We start from the raw sequence: 16,995 nt of genomic DNA on the forward strand, positions 1-16,995 counted from the left end.
ACACCAACCTCTCTGGCTGGTGGAAGCGGGGAGGGGAGGGTGTCATTTGAGGAGTATGCTGTGGCTGCTGCTCAGTAAAGGCTGTTGTAGTCTGGGAACTGCCATTCTAACCACATCCGACCTGTACTGAATTAGGCTTGGTTGTGGAGTTGCAGTTGTATTTCGCAGAAATTCATCACAGCACAGTCCTGATACCTCGGCTGATGGAGCAAGAGTGCAGAGCCTGAGACATAGCCCTGGGGATTCTAACTTCCAGAACAGCCCTGAACATGTCAGGTCGCTTTATTAAATTATAGTTGAAAATTTTCATCAGTAGAAATTGCAATGCCTGGTACATCGTTACGGACAGGCAGGGCTTTGCTGGATGGTGGAAATGGATTAGAGGTAGGTGACGGCTAGGAATTTAGATTCGATTCTATTTGAGGCACTCATTCTAAAGGAAGACTCCATTTTCCATGCGAACACTCATTAACCACACACCATATAGAATGACTCGATATCCAGGAAACTGTATTAATTGTTGTTGGCCAAGATTGGTATTTTTGTTTGATTTTTGTCTCATGTCTGGGAGAGATAACTAATTTATAACTAGTTTAATTTAAACTTAACTCTGGGTTAGGGAGCAGAGAACAGGATATCACCACGACCTTGGTAGATAGCAGAGCCAAGCCTTGTCTTGTCCTTGTGTCCAGAGCCTTTTCATCCATCAAAATACTTGACCTTCTGATATGCAAATGGCGGTCTGCTGATTTCTACTCCCTGGTTTCTCACACATACCCAGTGGTGGTGCGTGGCTTACAACATGGAGTTTTAGCAAAGAGTTGATGTACGGAAACATGTAACTCTTCTGATAGCTCATAGTTCCCTTCTAATTATCAGCGATAAATCTGCAGCAAATGGGCAAGTGGTCCAAAGTGCTACTAACTGCTACGAGTAGAACAGATGTCAGCCTTTGTTTCTTATTATGTCAAGCCGGTTTTCACCCATCGTTGCCCACTTGTTACCCTTCTCTTTGTAGTCAAGTCTCAGTAGCAAGAGACTCAAGTAGGTTCTGATTACCAAGACTCAGTAGCTAAGGTGACACATGGAAGCTCAGAGTCTAGGAAGACGATGTTTTTTTCTGGAAATCAATGAACTGATTAATCTCACCCAGCTACACCTGTCCATTAGCATACAGACATGAGCCGAGCATTCTGGGTAACATGAAGCTCTTGACTCATTTTGGTATGTGTGGTCTAAGTCACCATAATTCCCCTTAGCTCTGCTCTCATTAGAAGTTTCTTTGGAAGTTATAGCCAGTGTCATAACAGGAACCTCCTCCTTATTTTACCTTTTGAGTGCAGTTTCTTCAAATAATAGCTTGAGCACTAGATTTTGTGTCAGAGAACTACTGAGGTTGAAATTAAGCAGGAAAGGCTGTCCTAGAAGTTAAAAAAACTCTAAACGTTTTCCTCCTTTTAAATGTCAAGTCTTCTTCATTGCCTATTGCAATAAGGGCCCAGGCTTAAAGTTTTGAAGTCAGGGGCGTTTTAAAACTTACAGTAAACTAGTAAAAGTGCCATTTTCAATGCCAGTTTTCTTTAGATTTCAGTACAAGCAGTTGAATGTCAAGTCTAGTAATCTGATTTCAAAGAAACTTTCTTAGCAGCATGCAAGCTAATAGAAGACATATGCTCTATCCCCTCAGAAGGCTAGCTTGGTCTTTGAGAGTGTATACAGGAAAGGGATATGTGTTTTTCTAGAAGAACTTCTGGGACAATACCGTAGTAGACCTACTGTTAAGAGAACCAAGCAGTATTTAAACAAAAAAAATGGGGTTAATGAATCGAATTAAATTGTAAAACACAAGGTTTGTCTGATGCCGCACATCGGAGTTGTTCACTGTAACCTCAGAGAGCAGCTGATTTCCCTGCGCCCAGGGGCGTCTGAGAGAAAACGTGGCAAAGGTAGCACATTGTGCTGAACAGAGTAGAGCTGTCTCATTCTTGTGGGCTCTGAGCATCTCGGAATCTCATTTCAGACTTGTTATGAGGAGTCGCCATATCTGCTGCATGCGGTAATTTTACTGGCACCCATAATTTTAATGCTAGTGTTAACTTGGCAGAAGAGAGGAGGGACAAAACACATGGGTCCTGAGGAGCAAAGCTCTATCGGACTATACTATTCAAAGGGAAAATATGATAGCCGACGCAGCTAGCCATTTCTTTAAAAATTAAAGCCTCTTCCAGATCAGACAAGCGCGGAAATAATTTCTACAACACCTGGATATAGAATCCTGCCGAATTAATAGAGTCGCAGGCCTTTGGTGCCTGAAGTAATCATTACTACAATTCCATCCAAACCCTTATTTTGCAGATAAGGAAGCAGTCTACCACATAATTAATTGTATCTGTCTTAAGAGTTGGGATTCTGGGCCAGTGAAATGGCTTAGTTGGTAAAAGTGCTTGCCACTAACCCTGACAACCTGAGTTCAATCCTGGGAGCCATGTGTTGGGGGGCAGGGGTGGGGTGGGATTAGCTCCTGCAGTTTATTCTCTGACCCATATGGCCTACATGCCCTCCCATCCAATAGCAGGTAAATATAAAGAACATCGCACGACAAAGTGAGGTCTTAGCTGTGCATCTCCTGGTGCCTTGATAGAAGAGCAGTTTCCCAATTCTAAACAACAAGTTTCCCAACTAATTGTTTAGAATTGGAGTCTGATATATGAGATGAGAATCTGGGATATGAATTTCATGAAGTCCTTCAACCCACAGTAGGGAGTAAGTTAACAGTGAAAAATAGGATATGGAGAGACAGAACAATTGATTCTGACTTCAGGCTCTGTGTGTGTGTGTGTGTGTGTATGTATGTGTGTGTGTATGTGTGTGTGTGTGTGTGTGTGTGTGTAGGGGGGAACAGACTGTACACACATGAATGTTGGTGTATTCTTTTTAAAGATTGCCAGTTACTATGACACAGTGCTCTTGGAAAATTTACAACTTTCCTTTTATAAGGAAAGGATTCTTAAATGTGTGTACTGAGATAGGTGTGTGTGCTTTTGTCCCATTAAGAGTTGTGTAGTCTTTCTCAATATGCAAAGATTGGGAGTGAGGCAAGCCTGAACTAATAACCGAAAAGGAGAGAATGACATTCATAAAAGGTAGGGTTTTATTGTGTGTTTTTATTATTTTTAAATTTGTGTACACACACACACCAAAGCAGAACCCAGATAGAACCCTTTTGGAACTTGAGTACATACAGGTATTTGATCTATACTGCATATTTCTTGAATAGATGGTTACTTGGGAGAGAATCCCTCCCCCCTCTCTCTGTGTGTGTGTGTGTGTGTGTGTGTGTGTGTGTGTGTGTGTGGCAATAATTCCAAACAAAGTAGCTGCCCAGAAGTTGGAAGAGAAAACAGAGGTTTAAGTAGTAAAATGTCTGTTCTGGATAGTGACATTCTCCGAGGGGGAGGTGAGGAATGTAGACAGGTAGGTAGGCAGTCAGCTATCATCTAGGATGTCCTCCTGTTGTGTCAGGCCTTCCTCATTGATGTAGCAGTGGTGGTCGTCAGCGCGAGTTTATTCTGCAGTTACTGAAGAGTGGCTAACACAAACGTGTCGCATGGCGATCCCATGGAAACACGGCAGTGCCTTGATTAATGAGAGTAAGTTCTAAGCCTTCTGGACTATGGGGATCAGGTTTCAGCCTTTCCCTTCGTCTCCCCTCAGCCTGCCCCAGAGCTACCAGCTCTCCATGCCCAGCCTGCCCCTTCATGACCTGCAGGGTTTTCTCTTGCCTCTAGTGGCAGGGAGACCCTCTTTGGCTCCCTCCAATGCTCATCCCACTAACCCATCTTTCTCATAAAGTAATTGGCTTGAAAACAGTTCCGAAATGTCATTGACCTGCTTTAAACAGGAAATGCTCTTCACTTACCACTGGAATATTTCCAGGGGATTTTTCACATGTGACATCCACTTGGTAGGAATACATTGAATGCTTCCTCTGAACTTGGTAGTATGTGAATTATCCTAGTTTGAGCATCTGTACCCCCAAAGACTGTATTCAAGCAAATTGTTGTTTAAAAAAAGCCTAGCTCCCCCATCCCCCTTTTTAAAAGTACGGTAGGGTGGAGTGTCAGATGTTCAGAAAGAATTATTTAACCCTCAAAGTACCTATGAGTCCATAGTTGACTTTCCCTAGCTGTCTTCAAACACAGTCTGACAATAGAAAAATCTATTCCATAGATTATAGGCAAGTGAGGAGCTGGAGAGATGGCTCAGTGGTTAAGGGCACTTACTGCTCTTCCAGAGGACCAAGTTCTGTTTCTGGCACCCAAGTCAGGTGGCTCACAACTACCTTTAACTCCAGGGAAGTTAACATCCTCTTAGCCTCTGGGGGTACCCACAGATGTGGCATACACACAAACATGCCCATAAGTTAAGTAAAACTAAAAATATAGACAAGTAAGTTACAATTCACAGTTTATGCAAAATGCTGTGATCATTGAGTTATATATTTTAGCAGTATTTATCATTTCCTGTCTTCTTTGGAAAAATAAATGTGAAGTAGTTGTGAAAAGAATTTTCCTTTGTTTCTCTAAAAATAATTTGTTTTTGTTTTTCGTTTGAGTGTTTTGCCTGCATGTTTCAATGTACACCACACATGTGTCCGGTGCCCACATAAACCAGAAGAGGGTGTCATATCCCTTGGAACTAGAGCTAAAGATGGCTATACACCATATGGGTGCTGGGATTTGAAGCTGGGTCATCAGCAAGAGCAGCAAGCACTCTTAATTGCTAAGCTATCTCTCCAGTGCTTACAAGAACTTTATAGTGGCATATTTTAAGAGTGACTAGTTGTCTCAATAATCATGTTGATAAAAGACTCCCCCAATCTTGATAATTCTAACTGTGTTAAGTTGTATTGAGATATCGTATGATTTTTTTTTAAACAGATCTTAAACTCATGTTCTAAACCTCACCTAAGTAAGGTATGATATCTTTTCTATGATAAATACTGTGTCTTGGGGGGGCATCCTTCATGAAATTAATTAGGGAGAATCTTAAATAATCAAATAGTTTAGTGTGCTTGGTAATCACTTACCAAAATCTGAATAAAATTGTGGTTTTTAAAAATACCCTTAGAGCCGGGCGGTGGTGGCACACGCCTTTAATCCCAGCACTCGGGAGGCAGAGGCAGGAGGATCTCTGTGAGTTCGAGGCCAGGCTGGACCGACAGCCTCCAAAACAATACAGAGAAACCCTGTCTCGTAAAACCAAAGGGAAAAAAAACCCTTAGAAATCCCTTGTATTTTTACATTATTAAAAAATAGTATTCGTTTACTAAACATGTACTGGGTATCAAACATAAGCACTATGTCATTGTAGGCACTGGGAACAGGGGTGTTCATGTTTTCTTCCTTGCGGAGAAGCTTATGTTTAGTGGATGAGCAGACAGTAAGCTATAAATATGAGTACACACACACACACACGCACACACACACGCACACGCGCACACACATACACGCACACGCACGCACGCGCACACATTCAGAGAGTGAAGTCCAGCACTGGATTGGGTGGTCTGAGAGGGGCTCCCTGTGGGGTTATGGCTTCTCACTTGTGATTTATATAATGACAAGGGACCAGTCCTGGAAAAGTACAGCTCAGAAGTACCCCTGGCCAAGAGCAAAAATACAAATGACAAAGACCCTGCCTGCGTTCAGAAAAGGCCTGGCAGGATCCAAGAGCAGGAGGCTGTGAGCCTGTAATGAGAAAGGAGGCGCTGAGTAAATGGGGTTTATCCCACAGAGGCAGTCAGGCAGGTCCGTACTGCAGAGCCTTATAGAACCCATAAGGAATCAGGTTTCTAAGTATAAAAGGCAGTGCTTGTGGGGCTTTATGCAGGGAAGTGGCATGATATATGGCTTCTTAGGAGGACCTCGGTTGCCCTGGAGAAAGGGGCTATTTGAAAAGCATGAAGCTAATGTAGCAGGCCAGGTGAGGGTTGGAGGTCGGTCTGCAGTAGAGATGGGGATGTGGGATGCGTGGAGCTGCAACTGGAGTTCGGAACAGATCCAAGGAAGTGCTGGTACAGACAGTGTGGACTGATTTGACGAGGAGTGGGAAGTAACTGCTCTCAGTGCAGCATAAAAATGAGTCGGCGTGGAGACCGCTGTCGTGAACATCCCATTTCCATTTTGTTCTGTATCCTGCATTAAAAGTTACTGTACATAGCCATTGTTATAGTGAAATGAGCGCTTGGCAAAAATACCTCAGGCACACTCACCGTCTCTGCCTCTCAGTGGGCGCGGTGAATGAAAAGAAGTCCACGAAGGAAGGAGATGACAGACGCACCGTCAAGCAGAAGGACAAGCACAGACTAGTTGCTTTGCTAATTGGCACTGTGTAGAGAAGCCTTTTGTAATCTATGCAGAATCACCGAGTATCCCAACCTGCATTTAAAGCAAGTATATCTAGTGTTTCTGCGTCTTGGTTCTCTGAGTTCTTATTATGATAGGACACTTTTTGGAAAGCATTAACTTCCAAAGCAATGTGCACCTCCAAAGATCCCGGAGCCTGCTTTGGTTTTTCCCTTTGGTGGCAGACCCCACCCTCCTTTTTCACTGACTGTTGCAATCGCTCCAGGAGACTCTGAGGTCCAAGTGGCTAGAGTAGCCAGAAAAAGTCTGCAGGCCTCTGGCTGGGCTCCAGTGCTCATGTGGGAGGGAACGGTTTACGGGGGTGCCCCTCCCCCACCTGTACTTCTCACTGCCAGCACAGATTCCTTTGCTGTGCATCAGACTTTTGGATGAGATTTTGTTTCAAAATATGTCTATCCTTTAAAAAAAAGCGTTAAGCATTCTGCCGTATACTATTATATGGATAGTATACTATTCATGCCCACTCAGATACCCCCCACACACACACACACAGTTCTTCAGTGCGTATTGAGCACCTACACACACAGTGCACGGGACCAACTTTCCTAGCAGCAGCTGTAAATCCCATGTACTCATTTCCAACTGCTGCTCCTCCACCAGATTTTATCCAAACTTTTCAGGGGGCTCTGCTCTTTGGAGAGCTCCAGAGTTTGTAGGTCCCACGTTAGACGTGTTCCTGGTTTCTGCTGATGTTCTATAAATCTGAATTTGAATTGGCTCCACTAGCTGTATGCTACTCTCATGTCTATCTGAGGTCCTAACGGAGCTGATGGAGTCCCCGCAATGATGCAGTAGGGGAGGCAAGCGCTGAGCGGAACCGGGCTCCGGCGAGGGCGTGCAAGCCTCAGGTCTTGGGCACCGGATTTCTGCTGCTCTATCTCACACACCTGCCGAACTTACTCCAAAACTCAGGGAATTCTGTCTCTGCTGCCTGATTTCATTCATTACATCATTTCTAAGTTGGGTTCACGTTCTCCCACTTAGGGTCCTCTGTACTTTTCTACAGCCTAGGAGATGTATCCAAGCACAGCTTTAAGTGCCCTGACTGCAGGGATGCTGGTCTACCTCAGAGTACCCAGTCATCTTCCGGAGAGGATACAGCTTAATGTTACAGGCTGACTGGAGCCTCGTCTTTAGCCACCCATGCTAGCTTAGTACATGAGAAAGCATGCTTAAGAAACAATAAAACAAAACCAAAAGGAGGTGGGCTGTGGAGACGGTTCCAGCACCCACGTTGGGTGGCTTACAATGGCCCATAACTCCAGTTCCAGGGGATCCAGTGCCCTCTTCTGGTCTCTATGGGCACTGCACTCACATGCACGCACACACATGTACATTGTATGTACATGTATAAATTAATCAAAATAAATCTTTGTTAAAAAAAAGAAAAAGGAGGTCTTACATAAATATGTTCAGCAAAGAAAATCTACTCTGCTGATTGTTTACACCCTTTTTGTAGAACTCATTTTGTAGTAAAATCATACAGAATTCCTAAGTATTATTCAGGTAGCACTCAGATGTCAGGAGCAGATACATTATCCCTCTGCTCTCCTAGTTCCTTCCTCTTCTGAGGTCACCCCCATCCCAGAAATGTCTAGGAAATTCTGGGAATCCTTGGGAGGCAGCTGGACTATCTCCAAACTGTAAAGATTTCAGAAATGGAGAGAGGTGTTTGTGTTATTGGCTGTTACTTAATGAATCCACATCTCTTACCCTGCAACGCTAGGTTTTCAGTCCCCCGCCCCCCAGCCACCATCTCTTCTAGCAGGCAAATCATACAGTAGGCCATGGTCTCAGCTCCACTATAACCTGCCCTGCCCTCTTCCAGGTGATCATCTGCAGGGCCACCACAGCCTTCTTCATCAGAGTCGCAACTGCCTTGTTCAGTTTTACATTCCCCCCACAGCTCACTGTTCCTCATACAATGAAAACCTTGGGCACTGACTGTGGCTTCATGGTTGTCCCTACAGAGCTGTGTCCCTTCTTCACAACTCCCCAGAAACACCTGCTTGGAGCTCCAATCATCCCCAGTTCATCCCCATCTCCCAGCCACCAGCCACCCTCCTGCCCCCTGACACCAGTCAACCTCAGGTGGTTTATATACCGCTGTCCTATATTCTCCTGAGTTTTCTGTTCAGTCATCTGCTGTGCACACAGACACCCCAGTCACACAACACCATAACCTTGGTCTCTGTGTCTGTCTCCTCCACTTAAATAAAGTTGTTCCAAGGCAGAGACAGTTGCGGAAGGGACGCTTCTCTTTCTATGTGAGCGCAACTCCTCTGGTAGATGCCTCTCACATAAGGACCCTCAACATTTGAATGAATGAATCACCATTACACACCACTAATGCACTTTGTGAAATGTGAACAGCAGTAGCTTCATAAGTCATCTCCATGCTAATAGGAGCAGAAATGCTATTTCAAAGCCTCATTTGTTGTAAGACTTTAGGACTCTCATTATTCGAATGAGATCTCAGGTTTTTAAGGAGATATTTGCTTGTTGAGATTATGGGAGCATCTACTGTGCATGGAAATTTTCCCACCTGAGTGGAATCTGCTGTGATCTCAACAGGCTTCAGTGTTCAAAGCTGATTGACTTTCTAGTGCAAGGGACAGAGGATCGTCCTGAGAGGGTGGGCATGCATGGTGCAGGCTTGGGTGTGACAGATGGTGGGGTGTTTGAATGAACCCACTCACTTGAGAATTGTCTTTCTGCAGGTGATGTGTCACCAATCAGTATGTCCCCCATCAGCCAATCTCAGTTTATTCCACTCGGGGAAATCCTTTGCTTGGCCATCTCGGCAATGAACTCTGCAAGAAAGCCTGTCACCCAAGAAGCACTGATGGAACACCTGACCACCTGTTTCCCAGGTAACGAGGAAGAATGGAACTCTCTCCCTATGCATGCGGGCTGTGGGTGTGGGGCACGGGCTACGGGACTTTAAAGGGACACTAGGGAAAATCAGTCTTTGCCCAGACTGACTAGAGACTTTTCTTCTGTGACTTAAAATAGTAATAATAACAATGTCACTCCTTAAGATAAAGAAAAAAGATACAGTACTTTTATTTTATTCTCATTTATTTTTATTTTTTGATATAATACCTTTTACCTTGATGCTAAGAAGAAAAAAAATTAAGCCAGTATTATAAGAAATTGGTGAAAATGACCAAGACTCTATTCATCAGCCTTCCTTAAATATATAAACCTGGGGTTCATCAGAAACAGCTGTAATGTTTAGTTCCAGGAGTTCTGCTACAGAAATAATGTCTAAAGTAAATATGCCCGCATGTTTGTGTTATAATCCAGTGAGCCTTGATAAAATGTTACTTCATGAATTGAGGCTTCAGTTTTAAAAGGAAAAGATTCTTTTCTCTTGAGTATCACAAGACGAAGGCAGGAGATGTGGCTGCAGGGCAGATGGTCATTGACGGCTCCAGCGGCCGAGGTGTTTGGAGTGGTACATACGAAACATCTTTGCACCATCTCAAGGGAGGTACCTCATTACTCCCCGCCAGCGTAGTGCCCCTGCCAGTGTTGCCGAGTCTGCTGTTACAAGAGAATTTCAAAATGCTGTTTGCTGTGAAATCTCCAAATTCCTTTAGGTACAAGCAATTTTCTATGCGTGTATATTTTAACATGTGTAAATAGATAGAGGCCAGCCTGGTCTACAGAGTGAGTTTTAGGATAGCCAGGGCTGTTACACAGAGAAACTGTCTCAGAAAAACAGAAAATCAGAAAACAAAAGATAGATGAGTAGTGAGCACCTTATAGGACTGCCAGTTTGCTAGCTTGGCAAATACTATGCCCCTTTCTAGACTGAAGTAGAAATCACATTAAAAATAAATGCATGATACACTTGATGTCCATTGAGCCTTCAAAGAGACGTTAGTAATATAAGCTATTGGTTGAATCAGCTTTTGCTACAGGAATACTGGGTGATAAGCAACCAGACAGACGAAGACATGCAACAATAAGCATTTACTTAGGTCCTGTGTCTAAGGGCGCCCAGAAACAGACTGGGCCTTAGAAAGGTGGCCCTGTTCTGCCTATACTGCATGCCTTTGGTTAAAAAAATCCTTTGGTCATATCTTATCACCTAGTATTGCATTGATGAAGCAATCTTGACTTGGCCTGAAGTCAAGGTGTAGAAATTGTGCACACGTGCAAACACACACACACACACACACACACACACACACACACACACACGATAGAAGAACCATTTCCATGAACATCCTTAACATGACCTACCATCCTCTGTCTCCATATGTTTCCTATGGCCTCAAAGAAACTATGCATTTTCTTCCCAATAATTTCTCCCTACTCCACCCCCAATTTTTCTTTTTTTTTCCTCTAACAGTTTCTGTTTGATTATGGTTCTTTTCGTCTTTAGTTTTTTCAAGACAGGGTTTTTCTGTGTAGTCCTGGCTTGTTCTGGAACTCATTCCATAGACCAGAGTGGTCTTGAATTCAGAGATGTGCCTGCATCTGCTTCTGGAGTGCTGGAATTCAAGGAGTGCGCCAACATGCTCTCCCCCTTCATTCTCAGCTTTGGTGTTTTTATGTTTATATGCTACTCAAACACTACTGTCAACCTACGCTTGCAACCTATAAATTATCTTAAATGTTGTAACACTTTATTATCCCTGGACATTCTTCACTATTTGTTCCCCTTTCCTAGGTGCCAGACATAACCTTTTCCACAGGTGGAAAGATACACAGATCCCCAGTAAGAGGGGGCAAAGCTTTCTGCAAACACTACCCTCTGGTATAGGACAGCTCGTCTTCCTGCCGTATACCTAGGCCACTGCTTTAGTCCAGCTGCTTTTAAAGTCTTCATAGTGTTAGCGATATAGCTTCACGAGAAGTTATGCAAGTCTCTCAGATGTGGTTCCATGCCTCCCGTTACTATAAACTAGGAAAGAATGCAGAGCCAGTATGCAGTAGTAAAATGTTCATCACTGCTGAGCAACGAACGGTATCACTGAGCTACAAGACATTGTAGAAAAATGAATCACTGGCACTTAAAATAATAACTGCTTTGCCAGCTTTCATGGCAAAGAAGCACTATGTAAGCTTTTCCATCTATGTAACGCTGATGACTATTGGCCAGACCCAGAAATTTTCAAAAACACTGTGTAGATTTTACTAAGGGCGGGGCTTTACAAAGCATGGCCTGCAGGTCTGACAGCACCTGCATTTGGGAATAAAGTTTTATTGGAACACAGACATTCCTGATGTCTCTGGGTTAGCTTTGGCTCCTTGGATGTAGTGGCAGAGTTGAGGAATTGCTGCATAGGTCACATGACTCACAAAGTCTACAGTGTTTACTAACTGACCCCTCACAGCAAAACATTGGCAACCCCTGTTTAGGACATGGTAATAGTTATTGAAATTCTTCTTTAGTAACAGCAACTTTTTTTTCCTTTAGTTTTGTTTTGTTTTAAATTTGGGTTTTTTTTTTGAGACACAGTCTCACAGTGTATACCACACTGGCCCTGAACTTTCTTTGATTATCCTGCCTCTACAAATGTCCACCATTATGCCAGACCTAATAACTCCAAATATTTAACTGGTATTTTATTTAAAAAAAAGTTTCCTTGCCTTACCTGCCTCTTTTCTTTCTCCTCCTCCTTTTGTTTCTTGCTTTTCATTAGCTTTGTCAGAACAAAACATCACTGAGAATTTAAAGTTGTTTAAATTCTTCTCGAGAAGTCTATTTTCAATAACAGTACTAGAAGTCTGGAGGGTTTTTATTGTAATACCTTTGTTTTAAAGGGAAGACTACTTCTTTTGCAGTTTACTATTTGAAATAGAGGTTTTGAAGTCTAACAGTATTATTAAAATATTTGAATTCTTATATTTGATGTGTGCTTTATAGATAAAAAAGGATAATTTCAAACGTGACCTCTTACTATGTTGGACATCTATATTCCAAAGAGTGAGGTCTTCTAGTAAAATGGTATACTGAAACAAATGATAGTTTGAGTCTTTTTTAAGTTGAACTTTGAAAATCAGCTCAACAAATTCTATGTACGAGTTTCCATTAGAGAATCCAAGCTTTCATTATCCACATTGTACTATTTGGCTGTGACACGTGAAACTGCCAGTTTGTGGGTCAAGTATTGGCAATATTTATATGATTTGATCTTGCCTGTTTCTAAGCTATAACATTCAGATCAGTTCTGTCAATATCACCACCCTTGATATGACAGACACTGACAGATGCAGAATAATCAAGAGATAAAGTGGCCTACAGCCTGCAGAAAGTGTACCTCCCTAAGAATTTCTTGTCTTGATTTCATCTCCAGGTAGGGAAGACCTAAGCAGTCACACAAATACTCTTGAAAGTTAAGTACACCATGGTGCAATGAAACATGTACCCTGCCCCCCTGTACTTATGTTCTAGCAAATACAGATGTTTGGAACTTAGTGATCAACCCGAGGGTGTCTTAGTGTGTACTTACTAGTGTATGGATTAGGGCTCAATGGTTAGAAACTAGGAAAGCCACCTCCATCTGCTGACTTTTGCCAAGGGCAATGTTCTTATCTGACTGTAATCACTGCAGTAGACAGTTTCACCATGCATGGTGGTGGTGGACTCCAAAATTACAAGGTCCAGTCCTTTGCGCACGATTGAGTACTCATGGTTTTTCTCCATCCACTTGGATATTGTTGTTGTCCTTGTTCAGTTGGCATGTAGGCAGCCATGGTGGTGAGGCTTTTATGGGTATAGCTAGAAGTAACTAAAGAATGCCAAGAATGGGAGAAATCATGTCACCCAGGGAAGAGCACCCAAATGTCAACTCTGAAAATGGACATGTGAGTAACATTAGATCATAGTAAGTGTATGCATATATGTGTTCATGTAATAACTATTAATGAAAAGGCATGGTATACAGAAGGGCTTGGAGGGAAGAAAGGAAAAGGAGAAACTATGTAATTACATTTTAGTCTCAAAATTACAAGAAGTTTTCATAAGGAATAGTCAAATTGAGCTACCCTTTTGTAAAATTTATAAAAATTAACTTGAAATTAACTTATATTTTTAAAAATGAGTGCTTAATAAAGTAGTTACACACATCACATGTATGTGTATGTATGTATGAATGTATGTATGTATGTATTATTCTCTGATATTGAAGTAACTATTTTAATCTCACTTCTCTCATGATCTCATTGAAAAAAATCTTTTCCAAAAATGCATGCCACTCAATGAGAAGCGTTCCTTTTCCTGTCCCTTACAAAACAGCCTCATTCACATGACGCTGAAGAAAGGCTTTGCTGCAGTGACGATCTAGCCCTGTCTAACTCCCGTGTCTCTCTTGTTCTCCTGATGTGCTGTTAGGGATGGACCCCTAACCAGGTCTCACACATGCTGGGGAAGAACTCCAGAGCTCAGCTCCATCCCTGTGTTATCGCCTTTTCCTCTCTAGGTGGTCACGTGCATAGGAGTCATCAGAGAAAGCTGGGGTTCGCGCTAAACATAAGAAGCACCTTTGAAGCCTGCTTGCCTGCCATGGGGTGTGACTTCAAATTCGGCAGTGTTAACAGGACTCTGAAAGTCAGGGATCCGTAGCCCGCCCCTTCTCCTCTCTCATACACATCTCTGTGTTTTGCTCGCAGGTGTTCCAACCCCAAGCCAAGAAATTCTGAGGCATACCCTAAACACACTGGTGCGGGAGAGGAAAATCTACCCGACTCCAGATGGCTACTTCATCGTGACCCCACAGACTTACTTCATCACTCCCTCCCTCATAAGAACTAACAGTAAGTGGTACCACTTGGATGAGAGGGTACCTGACAGGTCTCAGTGTACCTCTCCACAACCCGGAACCATAACGCCCTCCGCCTCAGGCTGTGTCAGGGAAAGGACACTACCCAGAAAGCACTGCGACTCCTGCCACTGCTGCCGAGAAGACGTGCACAGCATGCATGCCTCCACCCTGCAGAGGAAGCCTGCCAAGGACTGCAAAGACCCTTACTGCCCTCCTCCGCTGTGCCAGGTGCCGCCCGCTGAAAAGAGCAAGAGCACCATCAATTTCTCCTACAAGACCGAAACTCTCTCAAAGCCTAAAGATGGTGAGAAGCAGTCCAAAAAGTTCGGCCTCAAGTTATTCCGGCTGAGCTTTAAGAAAGACAAGACCAAACAGCTGGCCAATTTTTCTGCCCAGTTTCCCCCCGAGGAGTGGCCCCTGCGAGACGAGGACACGCCGACGACCATCCCCCGGGAAGTGGAGATGGAGATCATACGGCGCATCAACCCGGACTTGACGGTGGAGAACGTCATGAGGCACACGGCGCTGATGAAAAAGCTGGAGGAGGAAAAAGCTCACCGGAGCAAAGCCGGGTCCTCCGCCCACCACAGCGGGAGGAGTAAAAAGAGCCGGACTCACCGAAAGTCCCACGGGAAGTCTCGGTCCCACAGCAAGACTCGAGCGTCCAAAGGAGATCCCTCGGACGGCTCCCATCTGGATATCCCAGGGGAGAGGGAGTATGAATTCTGCGACCCTCTAACCAGGGCCCCCAGGGAGGGCTGCTTCATCATCGAACACAAAGGAGACAACTTCATCATGCACAGCAACACGAACGTGATCGAGTCCCATTTCCCCATGACGCCAGAGTGGGATGTGTCTGGTGAACTGGCCAAAAGGAGAACGGAGATGCCCTTTCCCGAACCTTCCCGGGGAAGCTCCCACTCCAAAGTGCACCGAAGCCACAGCCATACCCAGGACCGGAGGTCCAGGAATGAGAGATCCAACAAGGCCAAGGAGAGGTCCAGGTCGATGGATAACTCCAAAGGCCCCCTGGGCGCTTCTTCTCTCGGGACTCCGGAAGACCTGGCTGAAGGCTGCAGCCAAGATGACCAGACCCCCAGCCAGTCTTACATTGACGACAGTACTCTAAGGCCTGCACAGACTATCGGTCATCAAAGGGCTCACATTTCCCCTGCCAGCTATAAGGAGGTGTGCATTCCAGAAATGGTTGGTGGCAGCAAGGAACCTTCTAGTGCTTGTAGCCTCTTGGAGCCTGGCAAACCCCCTGAGAGTATGCCATCCTATGGGGAACTCAGCCCCTGCCCAGCAAAGACGGCGGTGGATGACTATTTTCAGTGCAACACCTCTAGTGAGACTGTGCTCACCGCACCGTCACCTTTGGGGAAGAATAAAGAGGACCATGACACGTTGACCCTGGTGGAAGGGGTGAAAAAGCTGTCTCCCTCTGAGAGGCAGACCCCTCATTCTTCCAGAGAACCTGTTGGGCACAAGGAAGAGTCACCCAAAGGGCCAGGTGGGGGCCCTGCTGCCTCTGCTGGTGTGTCAGAGGGAATGGCCAATGGCCGCCTTGTCCAACATCATAGCGCAGAGCCCGGCAGCCTGGACAAAAGGAAAGAAATATTCAGCAAGGACACACTGTTCAAACCTCTACACAGCACCTTGTCTGTAAACAGCTATCACAAGTCCAGCCTGTCCCTCCTCAAACCTCACCCCAAGTCACCTGTTGACACGCTGCCAGGCCGATGTGAAAAACTGGAGCCTTCCCTTGGGACATCGGTGGCCCAAGCCGTGCCTCCGAGCCAGCGTCAGCAGGAGTCCGGGGGGAACCAGGAGGCCTCTTTTGACTATTACAATGTCTCCGATGATGATGACTCTGAGGAAGGGGCCAACAAAAACACAGAGGAGGAGAAAAATCGAGATGACGTGGGGACCATGCAGTGGCTCCTCGAGAGGGAGAAGGAGAGAGACTTGCAGAGGAAGTTTGAGAAGAACCTGACCCTCCTCACCCCAAAAGAAACCGACAGCAGCAGCAACCAGAGAGCCACCCATTCAGCCCGCCTGGACAGCATGGACAGCAGCAGCATCACGGTGGACAGTGGATTCAACTCCCCACGGTAGGGAGAGATGTCCCTCTGTAGATGCACATACCTGCCAGGGCCTGGGGCTTTATGCAGATAACCAACTTCAGTCTCAGACTGTGAATGAGGGCCGTGAGTTGTGTGACTTGTGTTGTTAACAGCCTGTTTCTAACTTCTTTTTCAGGAATTGAAAAAAAAATGTTTCTGCAGCTGTAGAGATCACCAATCTGGACTGGTGGGTTGGTCCCTGCCCTAAAGCTTGCATCAGTCTAACCTGACTAAGACCAGCACCCTCAGTGATTGCTTCTATTTGTATTTCCAACCAGGAGCACAGTGAACACAGTTAGTGGGGGGGAAGGGGAGGGTAGGAAGTTGGTGTCAGGATAATAGCGAGAATATAGTAGTGGGCTTTACAGTCTTTCCAGAGGCTCCGAAATCTTGATACCACTTTAATTCCTACGCTGTGTGTGGTCTGTTCACTTGCTCAGACGCCTTCCTCTTCTGCCTGTGTGTGGATGGAGAAATGGAAGCTGGTTCTTTTCACCTAAGCTAGGGGCCTGTACTCTCTCAGAGCAAAACAGTTGCCTGCCCTTTTTGTTTCCCCACCAGGAGAACTGACGGTGTCTGTCTGGACACCGACATTTTATAGTTTTGACAGTTCAGAGTGTCCAATGCACTGAGGTTGTTTAGGGTTGACAAACACAAACC

The 16,995-nt window shown here is 44.7% G+C and overlaps 1 protein-coding gene across 4 annotated transcripts in view; it reads left to right on the forward strand.

Annotated features, from left to right (window-relative positions):
- Stox2 (storkhead box 2) overlaps positions 1–16,995 on the forward strand; it is a 214,733-nt gene that overhangs the window by 186,563 nt on the left and 11,175 nt on the right. For 3 of the 4 annotated variants that reach the window (XM_040731727.1, XM_005066677.4, XM_013110798.3), the window contains 2 exons: positions 9,149–9,301; positions 14,058–16,323. In XM_040731727.1, the coding sequence (XP_040587661.1) occupies positions 9,149–9,301; positions 14,058–16,323 (2,419 nt within the window). Of the gene's footprint in view, positions 1–9,148; positions 9,302–14,057; positions 16,324–16,471; positions 16,523–16,995 lie in introns of all 4 variants that reach the window. The other variant, XM_040731728.1, reaches the window with a different exon arrangement.

The sequence above is a fragment of the Mesocricetus auratus genome, unplaced genomic scaffold (assembly GCF_017639785.1).
Source record: "Mesocricetus auratus isolate SY011 unplaced genomic scaffold, BCM_Maur_2.0 Super-Scaffold_100026, whole genome shotgun sequence".
Taxonomy (NCBI): Eukaryota; Metazoa; Chordata; class Mammalia; order Rodentia; family Cricetidae; genus Mesocricetus; species Mesocricetus auratus.